This window comes from Branchiostoma belcheri, unplaced genomic scaffold (genome assembly GCF_001625305.1).
Source record: "Branchiostoma belcheri isolate BF01 breed outbred unplaced genomic scaffold, Haploidv18h27 scaffold15, whole genome shotgun sequence".
In the NCBI taxonomy this organism is placed as follows: domain Eukaryota; kingdom Metazoa; phylum Chordata; class Leptocardii; order Amphioxiformes; family Branchiostomatidae; genus Branchiostoma; species Branchiostoma belcheri.
In genome coordinates this window covers 2,457,416-2,485,408 of record NW_017802935.1, presented here as the reverse complement: position 1 = coordinate 2,485,408, position 27,993 = coordinate 2,457,416, and the positions used below count along the sequence as shown (strand labels likewise).

At 43.7% G+C, this 27,993-nt stretch overlaps 1 protein-coding gene across 1 annotated transcript; it reads left to right on the top strand.

The window, feature by feature from the left end:
- On the top strand, positions 1-27,282 carry LOC109465300. The gene is given in 18 exon segments (XM_019762497.1): positions 1-194; positions 9,527-9,743; positions 14,341-14,435; positions 14,853-14,996; positions 15,447-15,620; positions 16,082-16,389; positions 17,188-17,440; positions 17,901-18,098; positions 18,489-18,617; positions 18,904-19,166; positions 19,530-19,860; positions 20,218-20,366; positions 22,093-22,122; positions 24,139-24,295; positions 24,688-24,849; positions 25,241-25,379; positions 25,638-25,669; positions 25,671-27,282. Coding segments are annotated over 17 exon segments (2,916 nt in total). The 5' UTR covers positions 1-194; positions 9,527-9,535; the 3' UTR covers positions 25,815-27,282.
- The last annotated feature ends 711 nt before the right edge of the window (positions 27,283-27,993 follow it).

Sequence of the window (27,993 nt, the reverse complement as noted above, 5' to 3'; positions counted from 1 at the left end):
GACCTGCCCTATTCCCGCCATTCTTTCCCCGCGCCTCCCCATCTGGTCCGGGTTAAGGTGCTAAGTGAAAAGTCGTGAGAATGTGAGACGGAAGCCGCACAGGCTACACAGCTCTCTACTTCGCGTGGCAGCGCGGCGGATCGTCTTGTGTCTTGGCGCGTACTCGGCAGACTAGAGGGAGGCAACTGGTCAAGGTAAGGACCTCTGTGGTTTAGGGGAGGGCAGGGTTGAGTCGTGAACTTTGTGCGAAGGAGGAGAAGGTATTTGAAGACTTTGCTACAAAGGAGTTAGCTGTCTGTGTCTCCGTGTGGAGCGGGCTGGCCGGGCTGAGGTTCTGGCCTGGCGACTCAGCCGCCGTATGGTCCTGATAAAGGCCCCTCTCAGGAAGATACAGTGCAGAAAAGGGTGTATCTACTCATTTGGGCTATTTTGTCCATTGCTTCAATGGATAAATTCGTACAAAACTGACTCTCGTTTAGAGATTTTGTACACACATTGCAGTGCACTGTGAAGCAGAGTTTTCTGTATCTTAATTTTGCATCCTCGCCTTTTATGTCGAGCTTTTGTTTTTCGCCAGAAGGCTCTAATCAATTGCATGTTCTCCGTTCCCTGATGAGGTCTCCCTAACAAAACAAAGTCACTAGATGCAGGAGATCGTTTGCAACTCAAGTGTTGTTTATCCATCATAGCGATCTTTTAGTTTTCAAAGCCCTTCCCCCGCACACAAGTCAGCGGTGGTCATCATTTCTCGTATCCTGACAAGGTTTCTAACAGGAGTCTGGTAGTCTATCCCCAAACAAACGGGTAAATGATGTCTAAACTACGCCCAGAACTGTCAGACAAGGTGTTATATTAGCGCTCTGCAGAGCATCAGCAACGTGCTTTGACAAGTTTCTCAAAGTTTTATTTGTTTTACCCGTCTCCTTGCAGTCAGTTTGTCATCTTTGTAAACTGGAGATCTGTGAGTAACCACGACTACTGAATCTATGTTCATTTTGGAACACAACAACAAATCTTTCATGACGTCGTGTTGCACGTCATCGCCAGTACCCAGCTGCTCGGACCGTCTCTCAGCCTCTCAAGTTTGGATTACTTATGATAACAGGGGAGGATTCTTTGGGATTCTTTTACGATAGTAAACCTGGATTTTGCGACTGCTTCTTTAGGTTCAACTTTAGGGTTGATCGTAACTTAGTACTACATAAACGCAGAGTCATACGATATCATTACTACACAGAAATTCGCTTTTGCGGCTGCTTTTGTCACGAGGAATTTTACCAGATAGAAATGCATCGTCAAGTTGCTTTCACAACGATGGTTGATCCTTGTATTTGGTGAGCTAAACTTCCTTGGTAGATTTTCGAAAACATGCCAATTAGGTCTCCATGGATACAGGAAGACATTCGGAGCCTTTGATTCACCAGGCTAAAATGGCCTGCAATCACTAGCCTGGAATCCAGTCTTGTTAGCTTTTGTACTCCACTTCCAACGGTCACGCTGCCCAGGCTACAGGGACGTCTCCAAATGGTGTTTAGTCCGTCGATGGCCAATGATTCATGCCTGGGTCTGTATAGCGTGAGGCTGGTCAGTTTGTGTACCTTGTACATTCGACCACTGTAAAGGTAGCCTCTACCAGGCTTCGGGAGACTGGTGCGGCAAAATTTACTCTCTAGCGGACCAACTCCCTCGGCATGTTATCTCTCTATTTGGCCGATTTCTACTCTTTCCAGCCGTCCTGAGTAGAGACTACTGTAAAGGGAGTGAATCTGGCAAATTTTCCAACCCGTCCAGATGTAATGCAGGAAAACGTTTGTTTTTCCTCCAGACCAGAGAGGAAAGACGGTAGCAGGAAGGAAACACGGGGCCTCTGGGACCACATTAGGCAGATCCTAACGACTTCTAAATGGACTTTAACGACTTTGATTGCTTTTAACGGTTTGTGTCTGTTGGAATAGGAACCTGCGAGATCATATTTGAAGTAGCATGATTTAGGTTTGATTTACGAGTTTTGGCGCAACCAGGGGCTTTACGGCAATTTTTCATACTGTTAGGAAACAGGCAGAGCAACATTATACGTCCTATTTGGTTGCCTTCGTGTGCTGAGCTCAACAGATCTATATCACTGGCCTTGTAGAAGACAGCTACAGTGGACAGTTAAAAGTGCTTACGGCTTCAGCCACCTTGAAGCTGTCTGCCTCGCTTCCTGGTGACGTCTAAGGTCTAACAGTTGTGTCGGGACGGGCTCAGTGGTCGAGACTCGTAGTAAGTTTTCAGTCGACGTCGGGAGTTGTTGAAAGCAGCAGGCACGTTCTTCGGGCGCAGGGCAGCGACACAGTTGCGATCGGTATGTTTTTCTTTCCTTGTGACGGGGTTTCAATCATTGCCGTTGAGTTTATTGTTTGAAAGTCTGCGCCAGATGCTGGACTGTATTTTTGGTGTGTAAATTCTAAAGTAAAAATGTCTTGGTCTACAACTCCAAAGCATATTGATTAGAGGTCACTCCTGAAAATGGATCTTGTATAGCCTGGACGCCAGCCGTGTTAGGCTTTAGTCTGCTGCCTTGTAACTAGGATGCGAAACTGAGGTGTTAAATAGAACTAAGTAGGCTGGCATCCAGACTAGATATTGTAGTGAGGGATGTGGTTACTCAGCAGATACTGCCACAAACGCTCCCAAAACCTCCAGTCTCCATCAACAGAACCGCACGTCTAACCTCTCATGTCTCTCAGCCAGTGCGTGTATCCAGCAGATTGAGAACGGTTGTTACAATCTGCTTGACAAAGTCAATTTGGAAAAACCACAATTCCTACATAGCCGGCATATTGCTGTACAAACACAACTGCCCTCCCCACAAAGATCAAGGCCAGAGAGACATTTGATCTCAGTCTGGAAACACTTTAACTCCAAATTATCTCATTTAGGTATCTAATAGATGTACGTCTACTAATGGGCGGTAAATCATTCTGTAAAGTCATTTTGACATACGTATAAACTGTGAAAATCACTGCAAGAAGTCGTATCGTTAAGTTCAAGGACGGCTTAAAGCATGGGTAAAGGTACAAGCAAATGAATAAACTGGTGTATGAACCTTTACGTGTTAAAATGGATTTTGTGCTAGAAGGAATCTCCAAGCAGATAAGTGCCTGGTTTCTGTCCGTTTTTTTTTTTTTTTTTGGTAAAGACTTTTACATGTCTTTCTGTCATTTTTTTATTTGTCGATTTTGCTCGGACTGGGCGTTAGACACTTCAAATGACCAGACCAGACCAGGACTCGTTATGTACCTGTTTTTGCCGGACAGTCAAACGGTAGGAGCCGGGGCGTCCTGCGGGGCGAGTCCTTCATTAGACCGACCCCATGGGCCCTCGGGATTTACGGTCTTCCCCGGCAGAACATCGGATTGTTCCGGGGAGACCTGGGGGAGACCTCAAGCCACAGCGGGCTCAAACCCCGGGACAACCCGCTCAAACATGCGCGTGGTCTTCGTCAAACTATGTACCTCACAGGAACTGCGATAAATTACAGAAAGCTGTAAGGGTTTGGGGGAAAGGTTCTAGCCAAAACGCCTTCAAATGGCGATAAATACAGCAACAGTGTTCGTCAACCATCCGCTAGACTTTCGTCAAACTATTTACCTCACAGGAACTGTAATAAATTACAGAGAGAGTTTGGAGAAGGTCCTCGATAAATACAGTAACAGTGTTCGTCAACAAACCAAGTATACGGAAATTAACCGCAATGCAAAGACCAATGGAAAACTTTCCCTGCCTCAAAGATGGTAGCTTCTTCTTCATGAACAACATTCTATTGAAGTTGTTAGTCTCATGGCTTCGGCATGAGTTCAGATGGTTTAGAAACCTTGGTAACTTCAGCTGTAATTGACTTAGTTCCAATTGTACAGCATGGACCGTATAAGGTATTACTATTAGAGGATACAGGAACCGTCTGCCCAACACGATCATCAGAACACCCCGTTTTGCTACTTCTTCATGTCAAGACGTTTCGTTTGATGCTGTGGACGTCCGGCGGATGTGCGTCTGTCCAGCAGTGACAGACCTTCGGGCAATAGCTAGCCTGGATGCCAGACCCATAGAACACTAGCTAGGCGCCCAAAGTTAGACAGTATGTGGATCAGTGCCTAACTGAGGTAGGCTGTGGTATAATTTCTTTGGGGGCATGTTAGCCCTGAAGCCGAGGAACTGGCCTGTGCAGGCCCTGGAAACAGTCTGGCACCCAGACTAGGTACGTGCATCAGTCCTATCCGGCCAACCATCTCACTGGCTGAGCCCTCAGATTTCTCTGGCCAGGATGCGAGAAATCAGAAACACTTGTGTTTGATTAACGTAAGGGGTGTACCTTACCCGGTATTTGTCCCACTTACTGTTACATAGGCTCTGCTGTAGAGATGCAGAGAGCCAACACTTGCGGTTGGTGCACGCAAACGTGTCCTCTACTTCTCTCTGAATTCGTGGCGAAAGTTTGGTCTCATCTTTTATTTGCTTGGACAGATGCAAACATCCCGTTATCAAAACTGTTGGCCCAACGAGGCATAACAGACGACCAAACACGATACGGTGGCGGCACGGTTCATGTCTCAGCGTAAACCCACCATCTACAGCCTGGAACCACATGTCTGAGTCCCGTGGAACGAGAGCTATGTCATGGTGGTCACGTGCACGGTCCAAGGTCGCGTGACGCTGGGAACGACAGGGAGAGAAGATGTGAAGGGTCACAAGTCTGCTCTAGATCTTCATTTGAAGTTGGAAGGTAGCTGGCCCTGGTGTCAGTGGTAACGATGACAAAGTCCTGGGGCGATCGGACGGGACCTGAGTTTAAAAACGCCCCGTTTTTCCAATTTCAAAGGGGAGCAAAGTGGCAAGGATCCTTTACCTCCGTCTCTCTCTCTTTCTCCCTCTCTCTCTCTCTCTCTCTCTCTCTCCCTCTCAATCTCTCTCTCTCTCTCTTTCTCCCCCATCGCGTTATCGTATTGAACGAACGCTACCGAAAACATAACCTTCTTGGCGAAGGTAAAAAGGCAATGTCTCCCGTGACTATGGCAGCCAAGCAGGGACATGAACAACCTCAGTAGCACCCAACCTCCAACTCTTTTCATGCCCCCTTCCTACGTGCCTTTCAGTAGTCGAAGAATGTCTCACCGAAGTCTTAACTGGGTCTGAAGTGTCCTGTCAGTGTAGCAAACTTAACCTTTGCCTTATTCGACATCAATCCTGATCCTAAACGACTGCCCAGTTAGAGGAAGTACAGAAGATAGATGGCCTGTACAGACAGGGGTACAGAGCTCCCGACCTCCACGGTCAATGGGCCACATTCCCGCGAAACGTGCGTCCAGTTCACCTGACAATCTCCCCCCGGTCTCCGCCAGATGTACGCCGGCACGTCCGCTCAGGGACCCGGTCTCACGTCACTCGTGAAATTGGACTGTCAGCGTATATTTAGCCTTGCTCGTGTCGTCATGCTTTTAGACAGCAGACCGTATGACGAAGCTCGTTCAGTAGGAGCCAGACAGGCCTGTTTACGAGGCTATCGCGTCTAGTGATTAACCGATAGTAGCATGTCCAAATTTAGAAACATCTGACCACTGTCTTGCATCATTCTCCTTGCCGAATAACTTATAAGATTTTGTTACTTAGTAAAAATAATAGTTATAATTAGACAGTACATCTAAAAAGGTAGGCATGGTATGAATGGATTGCGTAATACTTGTAGGTAGACTCCGGCCTGAAAAGGTTTAGACTTTCGAAAAGACCAGAATCTGTGGGTGTCATTGGACGGTTCTGAGTAATCCCGCTAGCAGCTTCCTTTAGAAGTGTATGATCGGTAAAACTATGCAGCAGTGGTGGAGGTTCTCGCTCCCGAAGCTCTACCTACCTTCACTCATGTGACCTCAGGTTGCACTTGACGTTGATGAACGTTGGACAAGTGGACAGAACCAGCTGGGAAACTTCAGCCTGACTTCTGGTGCGTGGGGAGGGGAGACAAGCACAACAAAGATTACCGTCCTAAGCTCAGCTATCAGTAACTTTGGCTTCATGTTTCCCGTGACCGAAGGACTTTCATGATCATTCTGTCGTCCGGCTGTTATACTGTTACACCAGGTCTTACTTTGAATCTTTTAAACTTTCCAAATGTTAGCTTATCATAGTTGATTGGAGTGGACTAAGCGTTGGTTTACATGAAAGGTTTAAGTGACGAAAGCTAAAGGTACCTTCCTACTACCAATATAATGTGATTTTATGTGCCCGTTGGATCCCAGATGTACATGCACAGGGCCTCTCTTACCAAAGAGCGGTCAACATCAGCACTATTAAAAACGAATTAACTGTTGGCCCGTTGCCTTTAGATGTATATTAGTATGGGTTATTTTTGGAGCATCATTAAGTCTCTGATACGCCGCTAGACAGGTTAAGTTAAAAAGCTTATCTTCCTCCTTAGATGGAGTCTTATATTTGTCGTTTTATCTTTACAAGTAGACCATGACCTTAAAAGGAACTTTCAGGCAAACGCAGCGGAAAATTGTTCTAAATTTTGGACCACGGATTAGGGTTACGGTTCGGGTTTCCAAACGGCTGTTAGCTACACTTTGCTGGTGCTTTTAGCTTCATCAGGCTAACCAAGTTCAGGCCCTTCCCAAGGACTTGTCCCACATTCCAAGCTGAGATCTCGGCGGTGTTAACCCCACATACCCCGGCAGGTCGCCAACAGTCCCGGCTGGAGTCATCCCGTCCTGGAGTCTGTGGCAGGAAGTCGGGAACTCCAGATGGGAGCCTGGATTTGTCTGTTCCTGTTGCCTGGCCTACCAAGCCTCTTTTAGCTGCCGAGTCTCTTTTGTCCTCTGAGCAAGGAGGGAAGAGACTCGGCAGCCTGTGCATAAGTCTACAACAACAATATCTTTGCTAGTTCAAGCTCACTGTGATTTGGGTATGACAACCTTCTCTTAACTATGTAAACTTGCCATGTTGGATGGATCAGTGTTTGGCTCTGGACTTGATTCTGCTCGCATCAACAGGAACTTTTTACACGCAACTTGAATGTCAACATTCCTGATGTCAGGACCATAGCAGCAACGGAAGATGGAGGATGTTGACTTGAAACGTGAAAAAGGAAGTTTATGGGGAGTAGAAATGCCTATAATAACGTCACCTGTTGTTCTACTTCATCATTGAACATCACAAGGTCAACAGCGTTGTCTTGTTCAACCAAAGCCGCTGATAATGATCCATAGTTAACAAGATAAGTCCTGGAGAAGGTCACCAAAACAGGATATAAGGATGAGGTGAAGGCCGGGCTTGATTTCTGTGGTTTGGCCACTGCTCCAACTCACAGATAACGCGGTTGTTTGATCAAAATGTCCTTGTTAACGTTGTTGAGATTCAAAACAACCATGTACTTGTTGCAACATGGTAATCTTGGGGCATGTCCATCGGATGATAGCGAACGTTCCAACTAAGAAGTGGTACCCCTAGAATGCTAGAGGTAACACTACATTAGGTTTTACTTGACTTGACTTCACTTTACTTGACTTGACTTCACTTTACTTTACAATCAAATTCTTTAACAGACAACATGAAAAGTACGTTACGTACTCTTGGTTGAGTGAAAAGAGAACAACAACATCGGTTAAGTCTTGCCCCTAGGTCCTATCCAGCCTATCGAAGTGGCGATTTCCCACTTACTTTTAATTGCATCCTCATTCTCCAGACCAGTTCGAACTGCCTCAAGCGTTCCAAGTTTGGTTTAACCAGAATCAGGTGGACTTCTAACGACATTTCAAAGCGTTTACGCACTGTCGACTTGACATGCTGCCATTGTACTATGACACTACATCAAACAGACAGCGGCAACTTGTCATCTTGAGTATGGCAGCTTACCAAATGGACAATATGTCAATGTATCAACTAGACACGTGCAATGTATCAAATGGACAGTAGCAATTGCTAGACAATTGCAACGTATCAACAAGAGAATGGTAAACTATCAATTAGACAATGACAATGTCTCAAAATGGTAGACAATGACAAGTTACCTCGATATATTTGTAATTCTGTGGCAATCCAAATTAGTTGCATGTCTTGGCTTGGTGCTGTCTGTCAAATGACAGTTGAAATTTGAAGAGGAATGGTTGATACCTATTGCGGAAGAAATATGGTCTCACAGAATACTAGAAAGAAATGTCATGAATGCAACGTTACAGGTGCAACTGCCACTTGAGAATCCAACTGTTCAGCTGAAATTATATCAAGTGATAATTGAATACACAGACGCAAACGTTTATGTATCTGCTCACTCTAGTTACGGTAAGTCGACATGGTTCTATGAGATTGGAAGATGGTGCAACTCAAGCCACATGAATGTGATTACTAAAGACACCGCGAGTCGTTTGCCTCTGCCCTTCCCTGGTCTTTGAATGTCATAATGACCTTTATACAACCAGAGTTTCCCGTCTGGTCTACATCTATCGTCTACTTGACACGTTGCCATCGTGGTTTGATACTTGGCCATGCACTTTCAAGTTTAACTTGTTGATTTGTTGCCCAATTGATCAGATGCTGTCGTCTAGTTGATACCTGGCCAGTTAGTCTACTTGGAATCCTTCCATATGTCATAAGAGATAGGTTGCAATTGTCTAGTAGGTACTTGATGTTTTGCTTGTACCAGTTGGTTCCTTTCCATAGCCTGTTTGATATACTGGTAGTGCCATTCTGGCTCAGGAAAAGCTCTATCAAGATGACATTGTCCTGCCATAACTTTTACATCAACTGTCGCTTAAATTACACGAAAGTTCTTTTAACGTTGATATACTGGAATTTCAAATGGAACCGAAAAGGGTCCGAGTTAAACAGTGATTTAAAGTGGCACCTGTTGGACATCCCTGATTGCCTGTAGCCTTTGAGGCAGAAGAGGTCGCATCAGGTTCAACCTCTCTCACCGCAGATGGTCCAAATTGTGTTCGTTAGTCCTGGATGGTGGGAGCTTGTCGCCCAAGGTTAGAGAACTGACTTGTCTGCATTATGGTCCCATGTGTCCTCAACAAATCACTCCTGTAGCCACGAGGTGCAGGAAGTCATGAGGTCAAGGTTAAGGATCAGGGTCATCGTTAGACGAACAAGACGTGTAAGTGGTGATTTAGTGAAGCTCTGGAATGTAGGACATGTATGACCTTCCTGAAGTGGTTGCAATTCAAGATCTGTCAGATCTCCAGGCTTTCTAAGGCTTTGCTATACTAACTAAGTGTGGTAGGTTGGGATGCTACAGCTGTGGCTCTCCATACTTACTGGGCCGGCGGCAAGAAAACGTGTTCTCAGCCATTCTTCGTTTGATCTGCAATCTAACAGTTTCTTTCTCTGCGATTCTGGCATATATTCTCTTAAAGCATCCCTCAACCGAGACGGGGGCCGATACAGATTGCCAGGCACCTTTGATCCGTTGTTGACGTCACTTCATTTCAACTTGAGAACTGGTCAAAAGCTTTAGGTCTTCCTAACATCAACTGTTTTTTCTCCATCGCAGAGACCAAACATGGCGAGAGTACTCCTGATGCTGGTGCTGGCTGCAGTCCAGACGTTAGCGGAGGAGGACCTGTTCGCGGGGCTGGACGGGGAGCTGGCCGGGTTCCTGGATGACGCTAACAGGATCACCCTGAGCGGCGTGACGGGCGAGCTGCCCGGGGAGGAGGATCACGTGGTTCTGCAGTGTGACGTCATGAGTGACGACAAGGACTTCCCAGGTGCGTGACGTCATGTACATGCCTCAGATAATACATGTATGAAGCTGCTTTGTATGATATAAAAATTACAGCCAAAACTGCACAAGAAGACCACCCAGGGGACCGATAAAATCTGGTCTACGTAGACAGGTGAATTCGTAATGCTTGTTTCAATGGGAAAAGGCCACATAGGACAGGTGGCCTAGGTATAGGTGGTCCCGTGTACAGGTTTGACTGTATTGTACATGAATCAATGTTTTGGTGAAGAAAATGTCATAAGATTTAGTGGACAATTGCTGTAGCTGACTTGTCTGTTCATGCAATAAACGTAATAACAAGTGAGGCATAATCTATTGGCCACGTACAAGGATTGTCATTGGGCAATCGAAAACCTTGCAAAGCCTAAGAGTGGTCGTCACCCATGTCGCGTCCTGGTGGAAATGTATCTGCCTGTTTTCTAGCTACGGGCGACTCGCGTAGCGTAAAACAGGTGTCTTTTTACATTTTCGTTGCTCTTTGGACCTTTTTCCTGTTTTGGCGATAGGGGAGACGCTGTTTAAATGGGGAGGAGGAGGGCCCTTAACGCAAACAAACAAGGTAATTATCCAGTTCTAAATTTTTGCATGAACATAACAACATGGAATGAAAAACAAGAACTGGTCTATGATCCTAAAACGCCCTGAATACATACAAAAGGACAAAGATATTCCAATGAATTCACCCGTTTCATCGTCCACTAAATCTTATGCTTTTGCTAGATAGAGCAATAAATTCTTCAAGTAACTGTTGTAGAAATGTTTGTAATGAAACATCTTATGATACGGAATTCCAATTTTCTTGAAGATTGCAACTGCATGGGACTGTGCATTGGTTGACTACAATTTGTTATATAGTGCAAGCGATCTATGTTGACGTCGAAATGTTTTGTTACATTACAGAGAAGGAGCTAAAATCAGCCAAGGAAACCAGGTACAGATTCGTGGACTACGACCTCCCACAGAGAGATCAGGAGCTGTTGAAGGAACAGCAGGCAATGCTTCTCCAGCAGCAAGCCATTCTTATTGAACAACAGGACACTCTAACTTTCCAACAGTCTACTCTCATCAACCAGCAGGAAGAGCTAAACGAGCAGCAGAAGGAAGTGGTGACCTTCATGGAAAAGTCGTCCAGCATGGACGTCTGCCAGACGTGTGGCTTCAACGAGTACTGCTCGACGGATATTGACCCGCCATATTGTTTCCCCTGCCGGAAATGTCCCAAAGGATACCGGGTAAAAGCCGAGTGCACCCGAACCAAGGACGCCGAGTGCGAGGATATCGACGAGTGTTCGCAGAGCGCGTCGGCCTGCCCCATGCCGGAGAAGTGTGTCAACACGCCTGGTGGATTCCTCTGCATCGGAGAGCTGTCCACCTGCACAAAGGAGTACTTCTTCAACATCGGAACCACCCAGTGCGAACCCTGCACGCAGTGTAGGCACAAGTACGACGTGATGACGCCGTGCTCGGCCTTCGCTGACGCGGTGTGTTTCCCGTCCGTGGTGAAGCACATGTCCGACCTGTGGCGCGGGAACATCAAGAACACCACCCACATCAACCCCGATCAGTACATGATGGCCGGCATCACCCTCCCTCTCCGCTCCCTCACCACGTCTAACGACACGTTCTCCGTCGCCTCGGACTCCTACAGTCTGTCCGCGCGGAAACCTGGCGTCCTGTGGATAGACTACAACTTCGCCGTCAAGCACTCCTGCATCAACTACATCCAGATGACACTGAAGTCGCCGGAGATGAAGCTGGGTCTGAGCGGGGCTAGAGTTGAGGAGGCGCAGGACGATGTGTACCACGGCGCCTCGATGGGCGCCTGCATGGTGGCAGAAGAGAACGAGCACGTCCGCTTGGAGCTGAAGAGCAACAACCGCTACTGCTTCCCCAACCACTTCGCCGGGCACCAGACCCGCCTCAAGGCGGTGGCTGATGACTCTCTCTCCGGCCCGCTCAGCGTCTTGTGGCTCAGTAACGAAATGGGAGCAGTGACAATGACGGCTCGTACCAGGCTCACAACCTACCACTCCAAATGGGTGTCTCTGTTTGAACATGCCAAAACGACGGACCCGTTCATCATCAACTTGAACAACAACCGCAGGTTCACGTTTGGAGAGGCAGGAGTCGTCAAGTTCACCTACAACCAGGCCATCTACTCCATCGGGGAGCAGTGCCAGAAGGACGGCTTCTCAGTCGTGCCCAGGTACCTGGTAAACGACACGGAAGTCCTGCTGTCCCGGCGGTACAAGAACGGCATCACGCGGAGGGATACATCCATCTCCATCTCCGGAGTGTGGCCGGTTGACGCCAACGGAGCCTTGGTGTTCCAGATCAACAGCCCGCAGAACTGCCAGACGAGGTTCTACGGCGACAGAAGCGCGGTCGGCGTGCTGAACATGCTCTGGCTCCCGCACGAGCACAGCGCGGCGTTCGCGGCGACGCTCTCCAAGACGAGATCCCTGTACGGCGCCCAGGCTCGCGTCTTGGAGTTCAAGGAGACGCAGAACACCCGGAAGGACGTCATCCGCATGATGAGCAACGGCTTCATCAAGTTCCAGAAGCCGGGCAGGATCAACATCAACTACCACCAGAGGATGATCCACTCGTGCGACTACGCGCAGCTCACGGCGTACTACGTCGGCTCCGTCGGACAGACACCGGCTCCCATCGTCTTAAACAGGTCCTGGGCCGCACCGATGCATCCTGGGACGGGATGAGCATGTCGGGATCGTACGCCGTGGAGGCGGATCCGCAGGTGTATCTGGAGATGTCGTGCAAGCGGGGCAGGATTAACAAGGTGGCCGAGGAGGAGTGGAGCACCCTCTACATCCTCTGGGTCAAACCATGAGCGTGTCTCAGTGCTGTAGCAAGCTGTTAAAGTCTTCAGGCTATAAGTAGCAGAAGTGAACGCTGTCGAAGGAGAACTTGTACCAGTTATAACCATTGCAGCAACGTCACTGCACGAAATCCTATCTTTGAGCACACCTTAAAGTATGTGTAAAGGTACATGCAAGTGAAGAAACGCATCTTTATGCATAGTTTAATGTGTGCATAAAGACTGCAGTGGACATTGTACTTCAGCATATATGCAGTGCTTATTTGTTGGAACAAGTTCCCCTACTGCTAGCTTCTATAGAGTAAATAGCTACATCGTCGCTAGGAGTAGCTTACACTTCAAAAGGAATTATTTTAGACAAACAGTACATCTTGTCAGCAAATTTCTTGCTTTTATATTTACTTTAAGCACTAGAACAGAAAATCTTGGAAGTAAAAGTTGATTATACTTTTGGGTATTTGAAAAAGAAACTAAAAGGTGTTTAACAATTTACCTCGATAGTATTTTAAGTAAGTTATACTTAATTGTAATGGAATAAGTGATACATGTACTTCGTAAATATATTAGTGGTATTGACAAATATCTAACGAGCTATGAAATTCAATACACAAGGAGCGCTAGGATATAAAAGGTATGGAATACTGAGTGTTTTGTAAGGATTTTTATACCCACCAATTGTACATCATTTCCTTAATAATAGTATCATTTCTTTTATAGTATCATTACAGTTAGCAAGTTAACAACAGTTATATGTTATAGTTTTTGCAACTAATGTGCCAAAAGTTGCTAGTTTTGTATAAAACTTTAACTTGGTACACATTGAATTAAGCGAGTGTATAAAATATAATATTGACATCATATTTTACATAATGCTGAGGCCCCATACGGTTGTGGATCTTAAATTGTTTCGTAAATGTTGGAGGAGAATTATCTTTAAAGAAAGAAAGAAAGGTTTAGATGCTAAGTTTGTACATAAGGCTATTAAGCACTAACTGGCGCAGCGTATAGCCGTCAATCTCACCACTCAATATACATATATGTACGAAAACTAACCCCGTATTTTTACACTATTCCATATAATCATATATTGAGGAATCCATATCGTAGTTCTCGCGTATATGTAAACCTATAGTATCATGTGAATGTTGGCGATTGTGATTATAAAAAATATAAAAATTTCGACAGCCATTAGATAAGTTATAACAGTTTTACAGACGACTTCATTTGTGTCGGAGAAGAGAGATTTTTTTTCCAAGTCAGCAAACGTAGGTTGCCACATAGCTTTAGTGCTTTTTAATTTAGTTCTTTGCATCCACCCGCTAGCAATATATCAGACATCTGCATCAAACCATAAAATGTTATTCACGTGACACTGTATGCTTCAGTTTTCTATGTTTTTGATACTCATGTTTAAGCATGCAAATCATTAGAATATGTACGTGTGTATTCCATTGTCCCTCGGAGATGTAATAAATGATGTTTACTCTCATATCTATTGGTGAGTATTCGTTTTCAATCTTCTTTACGTATGTTTGGGTTGTTGGGAAATCAGTGTTTCCGAATTGGGGTTAAATTGGGATGAAAGAGAGTGAAAGAAAGAGGAGATAGAAAGGGGAGTAGAGAGAGAGTTGGGACGATTGTGGATGGTACATTTTCGCAAGGTGTATAAGGATGCATAGGCAACCAGCCCAATATTGTGCGTGGACTAAGTTCGTTGATGTTACTCCGTGTTCCCAAACAGAAAAGACCGGCGGGAACTGGACACGGGCCGCCGCTGCCTTCGCCAGTCACCTGATCATCCAGATGCCGCAAAGCGACGAGAAGAAGGCGGAAGTGGTAAGTGAAAACAAGTCTGCTGATCTGGAACACGGTCAACATCTGGACATTCAGCATGTTCTGTAATCATTAATGTAAATGTTTTATCCTAAATGCTCATCAATCGCTAGAGCAACAACTATAATGCTGCGGGTCCCATTGAAGAAAACCCATCTTTCATGACACCCTCAATTTCGATAGGAAGTCCTGCTGCAGTATCAAGGAAATACATCAGGGGGCCCAAAACCTAACTATCGCCACTAAAAGAGTGCCGAAGATGGCATCATCGATAGATGATGAAGACCCACCTACGTACCGAATTTCATGACAGTCCATCCATAGCTTATTGAGTTATCATCCTCCCCGCCCGCCTCACACCTAACGCTACTGAAAACATAACCTTCCACACAAACGTGATAATGAAATCCCCCCCTGCAGATCCAGGAGGGTAAGGAGGAGATAATCGGTGAGCAGCTGGCGTGGCTGCAGCAGCACGACCAGATCAACCAGCAGCAGAGCTCCATCCTGGAGAGGAAGGCTAAACTCAAGACTCTGTACGGAGACATGGAGGAACTACTCAAGGTGGGTGCACTCTAAGGACCTTCAATGTAGCCTGGCCGTCAGTGTCTTGCTACTTAGACGTAGGCAACTTGAACGGACAGGTTCAAAAAACCTATTGATATCTAACAGAACGTCGTGAAACCGTGATGTGGCAATGCTACAACTACATTTGCCGATAATAAAATGTAGGCATGAATCATGGTTTCAGATCTCTGTCGACTTAGTCTTGATCTGCAATGGCATCTTTCAAGCCGGCTGAATCTGTAGATATCCAAAATACGTCGTGCATCCTGGAGCGCTAGCGGACCATGCAGTATCGAAGCAATTGTACATACGACATCTGTCAAGCTGATGAAGCTGTAGATATCCAATGTTTAAGGCGTAAATATTGGAGTATAGACATTGACCATTGGGCAGTGGCAATGATAACTTCTCTGCAACACGTTAACATTAACGCTCTCCCTGCTACAGCTCCAGACATCCCGGGTACAGACGTACATGGACAGGATCAAACAGTCAGACCAGTGTGAGGGGCAGTGTGAGCACCAACAGTTCTGTGCTCTCAATGTCGACTCAGGGAAGTACGGATGTGTGCCCTGCAGCGAATGTAGACCTGGCTTCAAGGAAGTGTCTCAATGTACAAAGGTAGATACAAATGTACCAACCTGTCACTGACGAAAAGTAGTAGATGCTACTTGAAACGTCTGGCAGTTTTCAAACTTAATTCAGCTGCTTGAGTAACAGTTTTCTTGTAACTGAGTTGCTTGATCACGTTGATACCTTTTGCCATTCATGGCCTGAAGAGCGTTTCGATGTCTCGTATGTAACACAAATAGAGACTTTTTAGACCAATCGCTTTCTCTACTTCTCTTGTTAGTTAGTTGTAAAACAGGTGGGTTCGATAAAAGGAAGGGTCACAAAGGGATCAAGTATTCCGGACTCCGGTGGTTGCACATAAAATCCTTCTCATACCAATGTTTATGTCTTGTGGTTTAACTGAAATGGGAGACCTTCCATGAAAACGATACCTCCTTCCTATATACAGAAAACTGCCCGATATTACGGTCTGTCATACGTTTGTCGACTGCACATCGCGCTTTTTACAGGCTCGAGATGTCCGCTGTGAGGACCTCAATGAGTGCGCGCTGGGGACCGTCAGATGCCCCCCTCCCACCACCTGCGTCAACACCCTGGGCAGCGCTCTGTGTGTGGAGGGGTTCACCCCCTGCAAGAAGACCGAGTACTTCGACATCGCCACCGAGGAGTGCCGAACGTGCACGAAGTGTAAGTCGGCGGCCGACATCGCCCGACCGTGCACGGAGTTCTACGACCAGATCTGCTCCGTCAGTGCCTTCTCGACGCTCGCCTACTTCTGGTTTGGGAACACGTTTAACGTACAGGAAATCATCTCAAGGTAGGAGTACGAAAAGGAAAATGTTTCAGGTCAATTTTGATTTTTATTGCAACTGAAATTACGTTTCAATAATCAACAAGGCATGAATAAAATTAATACATATTGTTATGGACACATGTTGTACAGAAAACATTGGGAATCAATGATTGTGATAACAACTGTGTGTGTTGTTGTCTTCCAGCAGCTTCCAGTGATGTCGTCAGCATTGTCAATGTTACTTACAGTCGTGTCTTCAATTTACACCTTTCTTTAGCACTTCTTGATACTTGTACTACAGCGATCGCATTTGCTGTCGTCATGTCCTTCCGTACTGGCTGGCAGAAACGTTGCTTTACGTCAGTTCAACAGCAGCAGTTGCTTGCGGAATTTAGAAGCGACGTCGCTCTGTGTCGTTTTGCGACGACATGTACGTTACTGTAGAAAGATAGCGTATTTCTGTTGACTACCAACCGGCTTCCCGTTGGCTAGCCCACGATGTTTACCCATGTCGCTTCTCGCCCCTGGAGCCACGCTGCGCCGCCGGCTCCTGGTACAGATCCCGGTGTTGTCCCTGGAAAGTGTGAATACTGCGGCATGTTCTATCCACGACATGACCAATCAGTCTGGTAAACGCCTAAACGAAAACCGTAAACGAACAATACACCTTTGTTGACGTTAACGAACGCCAAGATCTACATGTAGAGCTAATACAACTTTAAGGATCCAAATTCTTTGTATGATTAAGATAACTAAACAGATGATGACAGATAACTAAACAATGAACGCTTGGTGGCGCACTTACTGTAGTGCGTCACCAAGTCTGAGAGAAGCTGCTCTGTTCACGCTCGCCAGGGGGAGCTACCGAAATCTTGATCAGAAGCTTCCCCTGAAGTCCGGAGCGCCCAACAACGAGGTCTTCGTCTCCGGCCACGTCACGGACCGGGTGGAGGTGAACAAGGAAGGCATTTTGTGGGTGGACTACAACTTTGCCATGAAGCATTCTTGTCGCAAGTTTGTGCAGATGACCATAAAGACTAAGGGGAGTGGGGACATGGCGTCAGCTAGGATACAGGTACAGTCAAGTGTCACGATGAACGGTTTGGTTTGACTGTCTTTGCTACCACCCAGATGGGACAAACCTATGTTTTATTTATGACACAAAGCATACACACAAAATGTTTTTTTTTACAACATGGACATTATGTATTGGTCATATTGTTGCTCGTAGACTAGTAGTACTAGTAGTGGTAGAAGTTGCAGTACCAGTAGTAGAAGCAGTATTAGGCTTTTAAGATGATAGTAGCTTCTATACTTTAAAGTATGTTTCTGGGCTTAAGGGAGATTTATCCTTTCACGAAATCTAAGTGTGTGGGCCAGTTTTGAATATCTCCTAGCACCACTGTAAAAATCATGACAGAACCCTATTATGAAACTATTTTTGGACTGTCCTCTGCTTTGAGGTACCATTTTGTTCAACCTATAGTGATAATGTCATTAGATATCATTTACCAATTGAGTAATTACACGGACAGGACACGGACGGAAAACTGTACCAGAGTGCTCTGCTGAGCGGAGCGATACAACTGGAACCCAAGAGTGAACTGACCCTGGAGATCCAGAACCGCTTCTGTTTCCTGCCGTCTGTAGCCGTCCGCCCGCTCAGGAACACCAGGCTGAAGGAACTGTCCAAACTGGCTGGGCCTCTCAGCGTCCTCTGGCTGTCACCTGAGGTAACGTATGCAACTTCCTGGTATACACGGTCAAAGATATCCATTTTGTTTAAGCGAACTAGGAAAGTAACATTTAAAACCAAATTTACCTTCACATAGTCTGGACCAACAAACTACTACTCTGTTTATTCTTTTCAAACTAAAAACACCTTGAAGTCATATACATGTATATGGTGACCAGCCCGTCCAACACTTGCTACATAATGTTATCAAACACCTCAGGTGTTTGCTCCAGCACCAGTTACCATGGTGACAGCCGTCTGGTCCAGGTCATTGACCTTTTTTGAAGAAGAAAAAGAAGAAACAGAACAAAAAAGATATGTTTTCTCTCTGTGAAGAAGGTGAACATAATAAGTTGAAAGTTAATTGTTATTGCCTTCCGTCATACAGCTTGGAGCCGTTACTGCGCGTGCGTACACCCGCCTCCACACCTGGTACAGAACATGGCGGGTCTTCCTCGATTACCCAGAATCCTCGGACAACTTCGTTGTCAAGTTGCTGAACAACCATCTCTTCAGGGTAAGTAAACCAGTAGTAGAAATTCCTCCTGAAAATGATTCAAGGCTTAAACTTCAGAGGCATTAAGTGTAGTCATATACAACATCATCTGTGCCTTTTTGCAACAGAATATCAAGTGAAATATACAGCTACTGGGGCCAAAATACAAAATAAGCTTGTCCACACGAGCTAATGCAAGTAAGAAAATATGAGAATATATAGTACAAACTCCTTATTCTACAAGTACAATGTACACAACTCATTGTCCTGTCACATACTTTATGCTCTGGACTTTTTTCCCCTCCAGTTTAGCAGAGACGGAATTGTGAAGTTTTCCTTCACACAAGCAGTCTACTCCGTCAACCTGGGCGGTCAGAAGCCCTGCACACATCAAGGTCTGACGGTGTCGCCCAAGATTGAACGAAGCAGCCAAAACGTGACCATCTTCAAACGGTTCCACAAGGGCGTGACCCGGAAGTACACCACCATCGAGGCTTCCGGTGTGGTCCCAGTCAAGGAGGGAGAGGTTCTGTACTTTGATGTGGAGACAATGCTGGGATGCCAGACGTGGTAAATGTTGTAGACTCTAAATAAAAGAAAAATCACTACATTATGAGTACACATCGAGAAAAGTAGAATGCAATGTTGTATTTTATCAGCATCTCAAAGTTCAAAACCAGATCGTGCCCATTCTCTCTTACTTCTGCAAACATATAAGGTCAATGACTTGGATTATACGTCTGTCACCATGGTAACTGGTGCTGTATTAAACAAACACACTGTGGTTTTGGGTAGCATTATGTTGCAAGTTGCAGGACAAAGTTGGAGAGGCTGGTCATGATATATATGAATGTGTTTGAGCGAGAATAAACAGAGCAGTAGTTTTCTTTTGCTTAAAACAGAATGAACTGACCTACATTTTATGGGCATCAGGTACTTTGGCGCCACGAGAGAAGAAGACAAAAACGGCATCGGTGTTGCCAACGTGCTGTGGGTCCCCACTGAGTTCGCGGCGTCCTTCCGGGCAGAGCTGGTACCGGACATCGACTGGTCCCACAACGAGACGGAGCTACAGTTCCACTACATCACCACCAGCCGAGCAGACGTGTTTGAGCTGGAGGACGGCAGTCATCTGATGTTCAAGAAATCTGGACACGCCAACATCAACTTCTACATGAAGATGCAGCACTCCTGCGACTACATCAAACTCATAGCCTTCTACTACACTGTGGACAGTAAAAAGGCAGTAGCTGTCGCACAACAGGTACACATACCACTTATTCTGCTCAATACGTTCCTATTGTAGCAATGGTAAACATCACCATTGTAATTACACTGTCAAACTTCCCAAGAGAACAGGTGGTCACAGAGAACAGGTGGACAGGATGAGGATTCTAATGTTTGTGTCAATATGGAAAAATATCTAAGCTACCACCAAAAAGCACTAGTAGCCACATTGGCCATTTAATTTTGGTTGTCCTTGTGTAGAGGTGGTCACCTGTACTGGATAGACTGAATTATTATTTGTCATGCGTTTGTCAGCATTTTGAAAATACTTCACAGTCATAATGGTCATGTTTGCGTTAGCTACATTCATGTGATGCACACTCCTGTTTCCCAGGTCCTCGGGAACACCCAGGGCATGTGGGACGGCGTGGCGCTCAGCAGCTCACACAAGGTGGAGGAGGGTTCCCGGATGTACCTGAAGCTGTTCTGTGTGAGCGGGAAGGTGGAGAGGGTGGCCTGGGAGTGGAACACGCTGTCTGTCATGTGGATCCACCAATGAGACGGGCTGGCTGGTCTTGTGGACGTTTAGAAAACGCAGTTAATTCACTGCACAAAATCCAGTCTCTAAGCACACCTTAAAGCATGCATAAAGGTTCTATTTCTTCATCCATATACGGACGTTTAGGAATGCAGTTAACTCACTGCAAAAAATCCAGTCTTTAAGCTAGCACACATTAAACCATGCATAAAGCTTCAGTTTCTTCACTTATATGGACGTTTAGAAAAAGCAGTTATCTTTTCTCCAAATACCCTAATTTTTCCTTGTTATTGAGCCTATACGGTATGGTTATAACGTTATAGGCCATTTAAAGCTTGTATTATAAATGTAATGTTATGAATTTATGTTCATGGATAGTAACATTATATGATAGTATATGATATCAGTGTTGAGCGAAACGTATTTGTTTACTAAGCCTTGTTATATGGATGGTGGTAGCGATTCTTGACTATATTTTCATGTGTATCTGTAGCTAGTATTTTGTCTTGGCTTCCATGTACTTGCGTATCAACAACAGCTGAAATATTTTGTACCTAATTCACATACCGTATATAAAAAGATGAGTACCTTCCATATTACAGATAAATCTCCAACCCTTCCGACAATTTTAAGGAACCGATTAAGTGGTTAAATGATACGTGAAAGGGAATGTGCGAGTTATTCTCGGCAAAGATATCACTACATAGACACTTTCGCTGAAATAACTCAAATGGTTCTCTATAAGGGACCTCTATGGATTAGTTCCTATAGACACGTGTTCAGTAGATATAAGGCTATGGCCTAACGGGCTATCTTCGAAGGGATTGTTTGTAATGCCCCAACTGATAATATTCGTCTGCAGAGAAAAATGATCTCTCCAGCTGTCTGTGTCACCGTATCTCCACAAAATCTGACCTAGTCTGGCTAGCCTGATGAGGCTTCAGGACAACTGAGCTGGTTCACCATCCGCCATCTTGTTTTCGACTTGATAACCTGATTACCCAAATATGTTTACTATACGTCGGACTGTCTTAAAAGGCTGTTCCATATTGTTTTTTTACATAATTCATAGGACCGAGTCTAATGTCAGTTTTTGTTGTGTAGTGTGCTACCTAATCCAATACCTTATTTGCTTGAATGGATTTGTGTTATATTTTATATCCATGAGTATTCATTAGTGTATTCATTATATTACTATCTATGTGTATAGGCTCCTATGTGTATACTGGGAAGTTAAAGATGAGAGTAACAGATAATCACGTTATCACATTGTAGAAACATTCTGATGTTAAAACCGGACGATAACTAGACTTTTTGGAAATAATTAGGCTTGTAAGACAGTTGTAAGAATTATTCCCACCTACAAATACCATTATTATTCTTTCTGTAGCTTAACAACTTTCATCATACTACCCTGAAGTATTAATGTTAATTCTTCTTTTGTTTGTGCTTTGTGGACAGATATTAATTGCAGTGGAGTTTAAAGTGGAGTACGAGTGTTAACGTTATAATTCCTGTACAGAGAACCGCATTGTAAATAAGACTCTGGACTAACTTATGTCTGCTTACAATACGTAACTTTATGTATTTTAATGTCTACTTGTTTACATTGTAAGTTAGTTTCATGATAATCTTGGTAAGCTTATGTTTATGGAATGTTTTATGGTATGAGAATCACGGCAACAATTGTTGAGGTTAACGTTACATCAATATACCAGTATTTTATAGAAGATTGTGTGGATTGATGCTTTCTTTGGAGGAGTAAGGGAGGTATATAAGAGAACCTATTATAGGCCATTTCGTCTGGGTATTTTCGTATATTTTTAATGGTACTAAAAGAGATGTCAAGTTTTTAGCACCAATATCTCCAATATAACTATGGATAAGAACATCTAAGTGCGCTTGTATTCTGTGCCATCTTGGCTAGACAGAGTCTGAAGTAAAGATTTTTTTCTGTCAGATTTTGTCATTTCTACCGAATTCAGCTTTGAAAAGTCCACGTTTCCCGCCAAATCGATGTGGAAGAGTACACTAAATGTAGGGGACTAGAAAACTGGCATTATGATAATAACTTTGATGAAGTATATGGGACTCTGTATACACCAGATTTTATTTAATCTACTTATATAATATTTTGAAGAGTAAATCATGCTATTTGTGTTTTGATATAAACTAGTAAACAGTGGCGTATAACAAAATTTCACCAAGCACCCCTAAAAATGAAGTGTGATGCTCTAATCATATTTCCCACTATGCTTTGCAAAACAGACGACAGGAAAAAAATGGGGCACCAAAATCACGAGATGAAAATGACGTAATTCCAGGTATTTTTTTCACATTCCAGAGATTGTATGACATTCTGAAAACACAGAGGAGCTTAGGCAACCCATAAAGATGCGTTCTGTTCTATGTGTGGCTTTTATTTTCGCGGCGTCGTCCTGTTTTCTGTACTTTCTGTCCACCGCCCTCCCCAGCCTTGAACATCGATCGGACGACAGTGAACTGAACGGTTTACACAACTCAAGGTAACTTATACGTTGTTGGAGATGATATGAAAATCTTTACATTGTATGTTTGGGGCAAGGGTACCGAAGTAACGGGTTCCTCACTGGCCCCCCAGTGCGGAACTCACGGGGAAAGTGGCGTCGACACTCGGGGCCCTGTGCGGAAGAAAGCTCCGCACTAGAATTCTAGTGCAGAAACGGCTTTGTTCCAGTGCTGAAACACCATCAGGACTGGAATTCAAGAGCTGAATCTTGACTCGGCACTCGTTTTCCGGTGCTAACTTCCACTCAGCACTCGTTTGCCAGAGCTCAGAGGCCGTTCAGCACTGGATAGCCAGTGTTGAATTCCACTCGGCACTCGCTACCAGTGCTCGGAGGCCGTTCACCACTGGATAGCAAGTGCCGAAGTCCCTAAGTAACGGATTCCTCACTGGATCGTTCCAGTGCTCGGTGACTCTTGGCGCTGGGAGCCGAGTTCTCAAATCATTTCGGCACTGGGCCTCTGGTGCTTACGTCGGCCGCGCGCGGCGTACAGTACAATATGATATATCGTAGGCCAAGTCTATGTCTGTAAAAATGTGAGGATCTGAGCCTTGCCGATAACCTTGTCGTCCCGATTATAATTTGCTTCCCGGGCAGTACGATCTCAAAAATATAAGTGTTAGAGTTCAAAGGCGGCATCTCGGTATCCTTTCTAAAGACAAGGTTTGATTTGCCGATTTAGAGTCTCCAGTGCTGAAGCCGCCGACACTGGACACCAAGTGTTGACGTAACTTCGGCACTGGAGATCTAGGACGGAAGCCGCCTTACCTCTGTATACCGAGTGCTGAGAAAGGAACCCGTTACTTCGGTACTTTTGCATGTTTGGGATATCTTTCACAAAATTCTGACAGGAAACTAAGTTAAATACTCGAGTATTTTATTTTGGTGTGTGTGTGTACATGTGTGTGTGGGGGGGGTGATCAAATATTATGAGCTTTTAACAGAAAGGACATAATTTACATCCTTGAACCTCCATGATTATATAGAATGTTCTTGAGTTAATCTAAAGATAGGTCCCTAGCAAAGTTTCCATGTTGTACCCTAGGAAAAGACACTAATTTTCTCATTTCCCTCTAGTCAAAAGAACAACCAGCCTAGTTTCAGACCTGCCAGTAATTCGAACCCATCTAATGTTTACCACAAAACCACAATGCCACTGTTAGTGTGTATGTGTGACTCGACAATGAAACTAAATGATCCAATGGCGTACATGTTGTATTTGACCTGGCAGTTCTGAGCTGAAGTTCCCCTCTAACCTGGAGGAGCTGCGCTGGTTGGCTGCTCTGCTGCAGAAGTACTGCCATGACCACTGGGACTACGTCTGGCTCCTGTTCTGTAGTGCCTACCTGTACAAACAGACCTGGGCCATACCCGGATCTGTCTTCTTGGTGAGTAAAACTACAACAAAGCTTGAATAAGTAAGACTAGAACAGGGCTGAAATAAGTAATACAAAATGTAGAACAGGGCTCAGATAATAAGTAGATCAGGGCTCAAATAAGTTACATGTACAAGCTGCTCATAACTTTTTGATATTCCAGAAAAAAAGAGCCTTAGTTTTAACAATGTTTATCTTGCCAATGTTTTAAGTTGTGTTTTATGAAAATATGTATATGTTAAGTTCACAATTGCAAACTACATGTTTTGGAAAACAAAAATATTCCCAATAATGTTGCACAATGTAATACATCTGACTCTCTATGTTGTTGGGCTTATCTATTGTTAAAATGATTTGACATGAATTACTTGATGGTACTGATGGTATGATATTTTCTTTGTTAGAATATTTTAGCAGGAGCGTTGTTTGGTCCTTGGTTTGGGTTTCCCCTGGTATGTGTTCTGTCGGCCACTGGTGCCACATGCTGCTACCTCATCTCCAAAACCTTCGGGCATCGACTTGTTGTCAAGTATTTTCCAGATAAAGTAGAGAGTCTGCATTCCGTGGTAAGTGATTCAATGTTTTTGTTTAATGAGATTTATACTTACATTTAGAGTAGATACAATAAGGAGGTTCTACTAACTTATTAGAACCCCCTTTGATACAAATAGACAACTAAGGTCCAATCTTTCCAATATGTTGAAGTAGGACCTTGATGTTGGAGTGACTCTCTAGTACATGTACATGTACATTTGAACCTTTGCAGTTATTTGATAGTTTGTTGTCTTACATTGATTAACAAGTAGGAAATTAGAGTCCAGATGTAGGTGCTTGTAATAGATATATGTGTAGTTATGCATTCTGTAGCAACTTTTCTTGTGGTCCTTTTGACATTCATTATAGCCTAGATGTTACTGTAACTTTTGAATGTAAGAAAGATAAAATTGTTGTTCCTAGGTTGAAGAGAACCTGCCCAGCCTGTTTTTCCTCTTGCTGTTCCTGAGACTGTTTCCGATGACTCCCAACTGGTTCCTCAACATCTCCTCACCCATAGTGGGCGTGCCAATCGTGCAATTTTTCTTCTCTGTTTTAATAGGTGAGTATTTTTGGCTGCTTCAAATAGAACTTGTGCTTCAAAGTATATAGAATGCTTTGAGACATGTAAGTCTTAACGGTACGTAATAGTACCATAACAACCAGAAAGAGTGCAGTTTTCATCATAGCCTCTAGAGGCCCTCACTGCACTGCAAATCTTTTACCTTGTGGACCATATGTTGTATGTACTATAGTATAGTGCAATGTGTCTGCTGTGTGATATTAACCTATCTTTGACATTATCTGTTGTTTTGACCAGGGTTGATGCCATACAACTTCGTCTGTGTACAAGACCGGAGGAATTCTGTCCACCATAAAGTCCATTGATGATGTTTTTAGTGCCAAGATCATAATGCAAATGTTGGGAGCAGCCGTGGTGGCTCTCCTCCCTGGTATCTTCCTCAAGTTGTACAAGCCTAAACTTAAGACAAGCTAAGATGCTCAGATATGGTCACACTGCACACACTAAAGCACTAAAACTGAGAAACTTAGAACTACTGAGCTAAAATGCTTTAAAAAGTTAGAGTTTGTAAGTGAGTGTTGAAAGCCCAGTGCTCAAAATCTTTTTTTTCTGCCTACTTACACTAAGCAGGTAACACTTCTCAAGTCAAAGGTGAACATACATCTATCAATGATAGCATAATGTAACCTAAAACATCTGAGTAGCTTACAAACCTTGTTTTGTGGTAACCTAAAATAACTGCACCAGATACTAGTAATACAGAAGTACCTGCACTGACCTCCATGTGCAATTGCATACCTCCATATATATACTATGACAGAAATATCATGACAACCCCTTTAAAATGGGAATTAAAGTTTCTCTGCAATAGGTAATTAAAAATCCAAATTGTGAAATGGGAATTTTGATAGAGACTTTTCAATTTCAACAATCCCCCAACCAAGATTATGAGCTGTTGAGCAGTTAGTTAGGCTGGGGTAAGGGTATGGTGACCAATGTTATTGTGCTCAATTGTTTATTTTAATCATGATAAAGGGAATCTTTCTAAAATTCAGATATCATTTAGAAACATGGTAGTTGGTGCAAAATGTCAAGTACTAAAATGTTAATGGCTTTAAAGGTTTCTCAGTGAGTGCTGTAATGAAAGTATTTCATGGATAGTTAATTCTTTCCATAGATAACTCATAGAACTTAGAACTCCTAGGGGCCAATGGTGCACTTTTAATTAACTCACATCCTGCACTACAGCTTTTTACTATTTAGTATGCTCTCTTGGTCACAAATGTCAAGTATGTTGGAAATTCTTTCACCTAGAAACTAGCTATTATAACAACTAAAAAGGGGAGCGAACGAGAGTCATACTTTAAAGGTTAGTATGTGTGCTGACATTTTGACCATTACCCATAGGGATTCATTTTGCTGCTACCGTTTTTTGACACTTAGAAATAATTAGGAAGATATCTCAGTACATCTGCGTCTTTTCTGTTCGTATATAGGATTATATATAGAATATAGGATTCAGTGACAAGTTCAATAACATATGATATGAGCTTTTAAAAGTGTCACCAAGCATTCCAGGAACTGTAGGGATAATAGAACTTTCATGAATCAGAATCATCAAGGAATAAATGAAGATGTGATTGGCTTGTGGCTGTCTCAAAATGATTAGGAAAGATGCCTTTTATGATTATTTTAGCTTTGTTATACGCGATAAGCACTGTGAGAAAAAACACTTCATTGGAACGCCTTTAGTAGTTGTGAGAAGAGGAAAATTCTGTAAATAATGGTTCTAGACAATTTGGTCTGTTTGCATTCCAGGTAAAGTTAAGTTTCTGTGTTGAGTTTATCACGTTACCTCAATCTTTTAACAATACTAGTACACAGTTGTTGTTTTTTTATCTTCAAACATATGTCAGGTCATTATCAGTGCAATGTATATTTATTTGGTGTTGCCATTTTATTTCAATTGAAGATAACTCATTGATTAAATGCTAAATGTAATTCCTAATTTTACATAGTTTTAGTTAAACTTTGATTTTGCAACATCGTTTTGTATTGTCTTTAGTTATTTGTTGAATTATTCAAATTTTGTTGTACATGTGATTTTTATTGCAATATGTGATTTCTTGAGTCTGGTAGATGTACATGTAGGGCATAACTTCTCCATGTATTATCTTTCACATGTTTAGTGCACTCAACTACTATTAGTGCTAAGTGCTAACTCTGTTGAGCTTGCTTGAAATCCTTCCATGACAATTCAAATGGGTTCCCACAATATCAGTTGTTTTGCACATTAATGTTAAGTAATTTCCTTGCCCACAAGCAGCAAATTTTCTATTTACATGTAGTTAAATGCACCATCCATCAATTTAAGCATGACTAACAACTAAAATGTTGCCAGAGCTTGGAACTATTCTAAGAACTAAAATAGAAAATATACACCGACAACCTGGTATTTGTAGATAGAAAAGATTTTTTAAAAATACGATTTTACGGTCCTGAAAATTCCATGGCTCGGTGCAGTTGTAACCAATCACTGTTCGGTGCACACTGACTCTAAATTACATGATTAGCCTTGCCCCTGATGCATTGCCAAAATAGTTGATGGCCAAGGTCTCCTTCACCTTCACTGTTACAATGTGAAGTGAAGGTA